Source organism: Neolamprologus multifasciatus, chromosome 15 (genome assembly GCF_963576455.1).
Source record: "Neolamprologus multifasciatus chromosome 15, fNeoMul1.2, whole genome shotgun sequence".
NCBI lineage: Eukaryota > Metazoa > Chordata > Actinopteri > Cichliformes > Cichlidae > Neolamprologus > Neolamprologus multifasciatus.
In genome coordinates, this window is record NC_140453.1 from 17,970,763 (window position 1) to 17,979,922 (window position 9,160).

At 37.6% G+C, this 9,160-nt stretch overlaps 1 protein-coding gene and 1 long non-coding RNA gene across 3 annotated transcripts; one reads left to right on the plus strand and one right to left on the minus strand.

Moving 5' to 3' along the window:
* Positions 1-31: 31 nt before the first annotated feature.
* LOC146501893 (uncharacterized) lies at positions 32-4,197 on the minus strand. Its single transcript, XR_014869511.1, has 3 exons — positions 1,810-4,197; positions 1,331-1,392; positions 32-127 (listed from the first exon to the last, which is right to left on the minus strand). It is a non-coding gene; the product is annotated as an uncharacterized LOC146501893 (long non-coding RNA).
* A 2,159-nt stretch (positions 4,198-6,356) lies between these two features.
* On the plus strand, positions 6,357-8,780 carry atp5mj (ATP synthase membrane subunit j). Of its 2 annotated transcripts, none has more exons than XM_085133596.1 (4): positions 6,357-6,499; positions 7,265-7,388; positions 7,791-7,814; positions 8,644-8,780. In XM_085133596.1, the coding sequence occupies exons 2-4, from the start codon at positions 7,265-7,267 to the stop codon at positions 8,655-8,657; spliced, it is 162 nt and encodes a 53-aa protein (XP_084989722.1). In that variant the 5' UTR covers positions 6,357-6,499; the 3' UTR covers positions 8,658-8,780. The 2 variants fall into 2 exon arrangements, with proteins under 2 accessions (XP_084989722.1, XP_084989724.1); XM_085133598.1 differs by having other exon boundaries at positions 6,403-6,505.
* Positions 8,781-9,160: the final 380 nt, after the last annotated feature.

A 9,160-nucleotide genomic window follows, 5' to 3' on the forward strand; every position in this document is an offset into this window, starting at 1 on the left:
ATTTATTCATTTCACTGATGTTAAAACTCACCATCATCTGGCCACTCATCACCTCCAGCAGGTCGAGCAGCTTTGACCCATCTCTGAGATCAGAAAATAGGTCTGACACAAATGAGGGCGGGCTTCCCTGTAGCAATGCACAAAATATAGTTTTACTGATTTTATCTGCACAATATAGCAACGTAAACAAGCAGGTGTGTTTGTGTAAAAGCTATTTCCAGTTTTTAGAACCACGGAAATACGCAATGAGTTTAAGCTGACAGTGACACCTAAAGTTGAATTACGTATATTATTTTATATATTTTTTCAATTATAATAAAATCTTTGATCTAAACAACTCTTGGTCACACTGGGTGTTACACTGAATGACAATTATAGAAAAGAGATTTTTTTTAGTGCCTCCATGTGTCAAAGAAGCTGATGAAAATATAATTTCTGACCTTAACTGACATCGTGTGCAACAGGAAGCACAAAGGTTAATAGAAGTTGTCTTCTTCATTGGGCAAAGTCCAAAGTGTGTATGCCACTTTTTATTGCACAGTAACTTGAAAATGTACATGCTACACACAAAATATACAGCACGAGCCAAGCTGATCCACATTTTAATGTTTTGAAGCTGCAATGTGTTTATATAAAAGCAATTTCTTGTTCACAGTGGCAAACACTGACTTCTACGTACAAAGGAAGTGCCTTGGGTTTGCTAATTTTGATTTTGGCTTGGAGCACAGTCATGTGGACATGAGCTGCCTCGGTTCATGTTACATGTTCTTCAGCTCTACTGAGCACTATTTATACCCCAGACTGGTGTCAGCAGCTCAAGGTCTCTTTCCCATAAGATCCATGAGTTGCTTCCCTGCTCTCACCAGTGAGTCAGCATGTTACGCTCTCCAGCTAACATGCAGCTAACCTTTCAACCACAGCATGAAGTCATGTTAATCTGTATTGCTGATAAAGCATCTGCAACATTTACTTTTTGACTGTTTATGTCGCATAAAAAAGTGCATTGAGGACAAGCAATGCAATTTGCTGTTTTCTTTGTACATGTATTATGCAGATGGCATGCCTAGAAGTATATATACCATTTTCACCAATTTCCTAACTACTATAGTCTTTAAACATCCATATTCCCAACCAAACTGTTAATAAAGCACCAGGAATTACTTTAAAAGCAAGGATTTGTCAGTTATTTGGCACTACCTCAAGCATGAAATATCTCAAATTTGAATTTACAGCTGCATAGTCTGCCTGCAGTTTGCCATTCCCTTTGCCAGACAAATAAATATAGTTAAATTCATTGTACAGCTTACACAGATATAACACCTTAACATACCTTAGCAAGTTGAGCATTTATCCAGTTGGTGAATGTCCTTTTCTGAATCTGTTCATGCTCCACTGTTAGGGAAATATAGATAGAAATTGTTGATAGAATGTATAGATTTATTTGATTAGAACAGTACTTAAGTATTAGACACTAAAAATAGATACTGTTGTGCTAAAGAGAAATGAAAACACAGTCAAGCTGGCTGATTTATGCAAAAGCTTCACTCAAACGCAGCAAAAGCCTCAAAAGTGTCTAGTTCTGTTCTTGTCTCTAGGTCTGTGTGAACCATCGTTTTAACTCCTAATGCACTAAATGCACAATATCAACAAATACATTACGGTGTATTCCCCAAAGCATCATTATTATTATTCCTTTACTGTCCATATCAGGATCATGCTGATGTAACATCCATAACAAAGCTGTAGTTTATAACTGCAAAGAGACCTTTGTTGTGAGTTATAATCAAGAGGAGGTCATAAACTACTCACCGACATCAGAAAAAAAGAAACATTTTTGACCCTCCATTCTTATAATGAATAATTAACAAACCCATGAATAATGATTTCAGGTGTCCACAAAATAAAGCTTCTGCCTTGGCCACTGGATAATCCTGGTGTCAAAAGCTTCTTCTTTAAGCTAAAGACATGCTAAATGCTAGGATCTCCCTAACAGATGGGACAGCTTCCAAGACAGTCACAGTCATAGATACTGGGGCATGCGCACACACACACACGCAGAGCAAATATACACACAGGCACATTCACAGTAACAACAAATGCCCAGACTGACACATGCACGCACACACAGAGTGAGATATTTTGAATCAAAATAATGCTTGATGCGCACAAGAACACATCCTAAACTCCCACTGCCAAACCTTTGCACTTTTTACTGTAAATAACATCAGACTGCTTTCCTACAGTAATCAGAAAATGATGGAAAGCATGAAAATATCAGGGAGTAGTTGCCTGTTTCCATCTCAAGTCTAACCACAATAAGTTACATAAGAGTCAACGACACCCAAAAGCAAGCTGTTGACAGTAGCCTTAAAGAAATATAAGAACTTGATATTTTGTCTGACAGAAACAGAAAAGCCCACAGACACTTGTTTTGGACTCATTTCCTGGTATCAATTTTGACCAAGAATCTGAGCAACTAATGCTTCTGTTTGTTTAAAAGCTTGCCAAAACAGGCCACTCCCGAGCATTTGAAACACTGAACTCCACCCACCTCACCTGGCATTGGCGGTTTAAAGGCGTCACCACTTTAACGCCTGAAGCCCTCATTGGATTTTTTTAAATCCCTGGATTTAGTTGGTTACAGCTCTGGAACTCTAAGGCCTAAATGAACCACCTTGGACTCTACAGAAAGCGAAACTTGTGAGAATTTTAAAATACAGTAATTCCCCAGTATGTAATTTTCTTATCACAAGACAACAGTGAGGTTTTCACTTTCACAAAATCAAAACTTCCTGTTCTCAGTTCATTTTTGAGTAGGCATTAGCTAAATATGCTTTTCCAGGTCAAATCACAGTGATTGAGGCAAATGTTTACAAGTAATCACAAAACAGGCATGACTAAAATTTGTTTCAGTTATTACTTTTCTTAGTTGTTTGACCTTTACTCTGCAGAAAGACATATGTTTGGTACTAGAATGCAGCTTTCATATTTTTAATCAGCCTGAGTCTGAGTTTAAGGTGTGGGCATATGAGCAGCACTGATTACATCACAACTAATTTGGTATAATATGCGGTTTACACATGTAGAAACTTGAGATTTCCATTGCACATACATAGGAAATGGGAGAAATCTTGTATCCAGTAGTTAAACTTCGAATCTGAAAACAATACTTGCTTATTTATAGATGTTGGCTTTTAATCAGATTCATGAATGGAGTCATATTAGTTTTTTCTTCAACTGAGACACAATTACAAAGACTAAGCGATCCTGATATAGACCCTGATGAAGAGTCTTGTTTTTCAATTGTTGCCAGTCTACTCATAGAATAACTTTAACTACAATTTTACTTGAAAACAGAACTGTTTTATGCAGTTATACCCCTTGTGGGATCAGCTATCAAGGCCATGCAACCTTTGGTAAATGATGTGTAAGATTTTGGTGATATTTTTAGTATCAGTGATGAGTGACTCTATGATTTACTATTTGCCATGATGCTCACACACTGCTTGCGTGTTTTGTTACATAGCTGATATCAAATATTCCTAGATGCAAATAAATGGAGACAAAACAGATTAAAAAAAGCATAGTGTTTCTTCCTTTTTAAAATGAGCATAAGTCACATACATGTAATTTGTTTGGGAAATTAAAACAGAGTCAATAATAATTGGAGTTCTCTTGATAAAAGGTGAAGTTTAATGCGGACTTGATGGTGTGAATCAAATGAAGCCGAGCAGATAGATTGCTTTTATTGAAAGGTTATTTGTCACGAATCTTCAAAGTAAAAGACTAAGATGCAACAAAGTGGCAAACCCTCTTTTTAACTGCACATTATCTGCTGAGTGGGTAGTGAAAGTGCTGTGGTCTGCATGTGTTTTATTATACAGCCCACACTAGAAAAATGTGAGCACAACATTAAACACTTTCTAAGCACAATTCAGTCTTCGGGCTGGAGTTGTGCTTTTCACACTTTCACTACAGTTCCAGTTATTTAGTTTAGAACTGGAATGCTAACTTCATAAGTAACTGTGATGGAAAATAAAGTGAAGCAGAATTTTTTTATCTATGCAATTTTGTAATGTTTCTCCAAAATTATTGGTCTTTAATGAGTAGCTGATCTCAAGAGAGTTGCTCACCACCACAGTGACTCCCTGCGACAGCACATCACATGTCACAACATCTATGTAAGTGCAAAAATAGCCCGACCTTGAAGAAGCATGTGCACATTGTCGATGTCCAGTGGAATCCCTCCAACGCCTTCTTCTGCTTCACCTGAAGCCATGCAGTCTCCACAGTAGAGCCCAGAATTGACTTCAGGAAAGTCTAGGAGAAAAATATTAGTAAATCATCTGCTCGGGGGGAGGACCGCAACACTGAGGTTTTTCTTCTAAAACATTTTTCTACTCAATGGTTAGTCATGTTAGGAACACACCTATCCACACCCTTGCTTTTCTGCAGGCAGACAGGCTCAGGCACAACCTCTCTGAGCTGAAAAAAGTAAAAACTCTGGCGTCCATAATGAGCTACCAACACACTGCCATAGTGTGGACATACAAAAATAGATGACCTAGTCACAAATCTTGAACATACCTGTAAGCAGGGCTGTAGTCACTGCAGACAGCTACTGCAGGGCATGGCAGAGAAGAACCCAGATGAGAGTTAAGAGTGTACAATTAATCTCCTCAGCTGTGTCCTTTGAATATCACAAAACAGTGTTGAGTGTCTTCAAATAGGATATGGCCTTTAGTGCTCATAAATGAAACAAGGTGCTTTGCTTGTTGGTGGGAGAGAACAGCAAAGAGTGGAAAGTCCCGCCCTGTCCGGCTGTATAGGCAAATCATTTACACAGACTCTCAGACAAACCCAGCAGCCTTTGGCTACAAAACTATCAAACACTGTAAAACCATAAGGTGAGCTTCTTTAGTGTTCAGCTCTATTTATTAAAGCAAATAATTGTATTTCAGGAATCAAAAGTGCTTCTACTTAAATATTTTTTTATAGGACAGCTGGGAATCACTAGGAAAGTAGTGTCATTCCAACAGTGAGCAGTGAATAATCTTTCTCATCAGGTTTCATATTGAGTGTAAAACACATGGATGACCAGGAGGAGCACAGTTACAAAATTTCTGACCTGAAAAGAATAATCACCATATCATGAGCTAAAATGTCTCATTGCTTGTTATTTACTTGTCTCACCTAAAGAGAAGGTAGGAGCTTTGAACGGGAGAACATGATACACAATGCCATTTTTACCCTTGAGAGAGGTCCCAGTGTTTTATTTGTTATTTCACTATGGTGAGCAGTGGAAAGTCTTTGTGCCCCGGCAGCTGCACCCTTACCTCAAATTTCCACCTGTTATGGCTGTAGCAGAAAAAGGTAATGTTTGAAAGCGGAGCAGGCTTTAAGGTTTATCTGCTATTCTTTAGCTAAACGCAGACAAGGTACACTTTGAGAGTTAAAATTTAAAGTTAGGAAGTTAGTCTTCCAGCTCAGTACGCTGACTTTTAACACTTATAAGTTGCTGTCTACTTAAACGCATAGGTTGTCAAGAACTAAAACGCAAAGAAACCGGGCCAACTGTTAGCATTTGATCTTATCTTAAAACATACTTCTGGCTTACCAAGCAATAATCAACTGATTATGAATATTCAATTCAGTTCAATTCCATTCTGTTTTATTTAGACAGCACCAAATCACAACAATAGTCGCCTCAAGGCACTTTATATTGTAAGGTAGACCCTACAATAATACATACAGAGAAAAACCCAACAATCATATGATCCCCTATGAGCAAGACCTTTGGCAACAGTGGGAAGGAAAAACTCCCTTTTAACAGGAAGAAACCTGCGGCAGAACCAGGCTCGGGGAGGGACAGCCATCTGCTGCGACCAGTTGGGCTGAGAGACAGAAGACGGGATAAAAGGTGTGCTGTGGAAGAAAGCTAGAGATTAATAACAAGTATGATTCAGTGCAGAGAGGTCTAATTACACATAGTGAGTGAGAAAGGTGACTGAAGAGGAAATAGTGAATGCAAGAAATAGTCAATATGAGGCTAGGCTTGCAATTGCAATGTAAAAAGTACACTTTGCAGTTCATACCACTTATTTTAAATATTTAGTTACACATTACTGCAGACCTTAAAAAGATCAATCTACTAGAAAAAATATACAGTAACATATAGATAAACTATTACTATAGATACTGTATAACTAGATACATATATTATAGATCTTTTACACGTCGCAGTCTACCTGAGTATCAATGCTGACCATGTCCACCCCTTTATGATCACAGTGTACCCATGGCTGCTTTCAGCAGGAAAATGCACCGTGTCACAAAGCTTAGTTCGGCTCAAACTAGTCCCTCCATTCGGTGGCACTACGGAGCAAAAACGTACCGGAAGTACTACGCTGTTGAAAGTAGAAGAAGCTTTCCCCCACGACTTTGACGTTTAGCAGCAGCGCTGTCTTGACCTTCCTTCTGCAGCGTGACAAACTAAAATGTAAGGGTGGATTTCATTTTTATTTAGCAAAGTTACTTTAACGATAACATAACAACACTCAGTGCATCACGATAGGTATTTAAAATAAAGCTGGATGAATAACTGTGGACATATATGCTGCCTTTCCAGGTGTTTCTTGCTAGCTAGCGTCTTGCTAAGGCTAGTTGGCGTTCTTTGTAGTTCTACAGAAAAGATGCTAATTTGTCCGTCACGGGCCGTTTTATTAAATGAAATAGTTAGCTTCTCGCGCTAAGCTGTTATTTATTTACGTGTAAACTTTCTCTTTTTTTTCTCGTATTAGCGACATGTATGTATTTATTGTTACACGTAACGGGTAACTAAAAGCTTGCTAGCAGGCAGGTCGGTATCAGCAGGGACATTAACCTTAGCTAAGCGTCATTAATAACGAGTGTCAACCCAACAAGTCAGTTAATCGGTAGTATTATAAAGTTTAGAAAAATGTGTCTTTAACGCATCTTTTCATTATTGTGTATTTGGTGGCCATAGTCATCAGATAGACATCCGTGTTGGGGGTCAAGGTGTCACTCTGTGTGAATGAATTTCTGATTAACTGGCTTCTAAGAGTTAGCTATAGTCGAAATTGGTGCTGACTGAATGTTAGTTTAGTGTTCATGCAGCTTCGGGTTAGATATTCAGATTATGCAGGGTGGGTTTTTTTTTGTTTGTTTGTTTGTTTGTTTTTTGAGGATTTTAACAGAGGAGATTACCTGTAATTTCATACTTTGCTGCTGCTTCCTCCTTCAGATGGCTGGACGTGCGTTTGCAAGCTGGTGGTCCCTGATGAGCCCTTACTACACTAAGGCATACCAAGAGATGTGGGCCGGTGTTGGCATCATGACATACCTGTACTACAAAGTTTCCTATGGGGGTGAGTTCAAAACTTCATTATTATTATTTATAACATTATATTAGATGTCATCTGCTAGAAGTGCAGATAAAATATGACATGCAAACTTAAAATGACCCTTTGAACCTGTATTGTAACTGCCTTTTTTTTTTTTTTAGTAAACAGACTGATTGAAACAACCTGTTAGGCATCAGTCTGCAGTTTCTATGCCAAAATCTTCAAATTAATATTTGCTTTTGTGGGATTTGTGAGGTGCTTTCATACAGTCTCTTAATTGCAATTTGTATTCTTCTGCTATGTGAATGCTTTGGTCCTTTATTGAAAAGCTGTTAGTAAAAAGTCATTAAAGTATTACTGACAATCTAGATAGGTTGTTTCATTGTATTTGTTAAACAAATCTTTTTTTGTTTTCTGTCATCTCAGGCAAGAAGAAGGCTGTGAAGGATAGTAAGTACTAACTTATTTTACCAATACTATAATTCAAGTTCAAGAAATGTGACTTTAAGTACGGTGACATAAGTTTGTCTGCAGTGCTGGGAGCTATACCAAATGGCCACTGAGCTTTGTAAGCACTATGTGGCATTTATTTTTATTCAGTAATGCTTAACAAGAATATTAAATGTTTTGGCTATTTTAATTGCCAGATTATCTTGATATTTCCATCTTAAAACACATAATACAACATAAAATATACCATGACAGTCACTAAAAATCTTTGTGACAAAGATGAGTTATTAAAATGAATATTCCCATTCACGGGCCACCATACATATATTTAAAATGAAGCTGTAAATTAGTTAAACTGGTTAGTTTGTGAAAAGCACACAATTACAGCTGTAACCAAGAACATCTGTACCATAAAGTGGTGCAAAAACGCAGATTCAGACTTACTCAGAATGAGCTGTATATAAGAAAATGGCTTAAAGTTGCTGTTGGTGACCACTGTCATATTTAGAATAGAGGAAATGTTTGTGAATGTGTAAATGTAATGAAAAATCTGATTTAGACTTGATCTGAAATTGAGTGGTAGAGCAATGAACATGATCTGTACCACTCTGGACCATCTGCACCATCTAACAAGTTAGTCTGTTAGATGGTGTGCTGTTGCATGTGTTTACCTCCAGATGTCACTAGCGGGTTACTTGGACAATCTTGTTATTTCTTGGTGATATTTGTTGCTGCAATATATTGACTGTAATCTCATCTTGCATGGTTGGACAGGACTTACTGACTTTTACTGATTAAACATTTTCCTCTCTTTATTTTTTTTCCCCAGAGCCCCACCATTGAGCTTTCCACCATGCAGACCAACCCTCCACCTGTTGTGAAATAATACCCCCCAATCCAGAGGCTCAGCTTCATATTAGAATTTTTGTTAATATGGAACAAATAAAGTTGTTTTCCTCAACTTTGGTTAATTTGTTGGCTTTCTCTCTCTTTTCATAAAGCAACACCACTAGATTTTCTTTTTCCTGTGGTGACTGTAGACACACAAAGACTAACCAAAATAAGATCGCAATCAAGAGAAGGGTATATAAATGATCCTTAAGCTCTTCTCTGAACAAAACCATGAGAAGACTTAAGTGTCTGCACTGTTTTTAAATAAAAAGGCCTCTTGATGATTACATTGAGGTCAATACATTCTTAAAAGTATACAAGCGGGACTATTCACATTGTTGTTGATGCTTTGTAATACAAATATTGCAAGTCCACCAACTATATTGAGCTTGCATTGCTTTATGGTTAGACTCTAAATTCAAAATGAACTACTATGAACTGTCACATCCCAATTC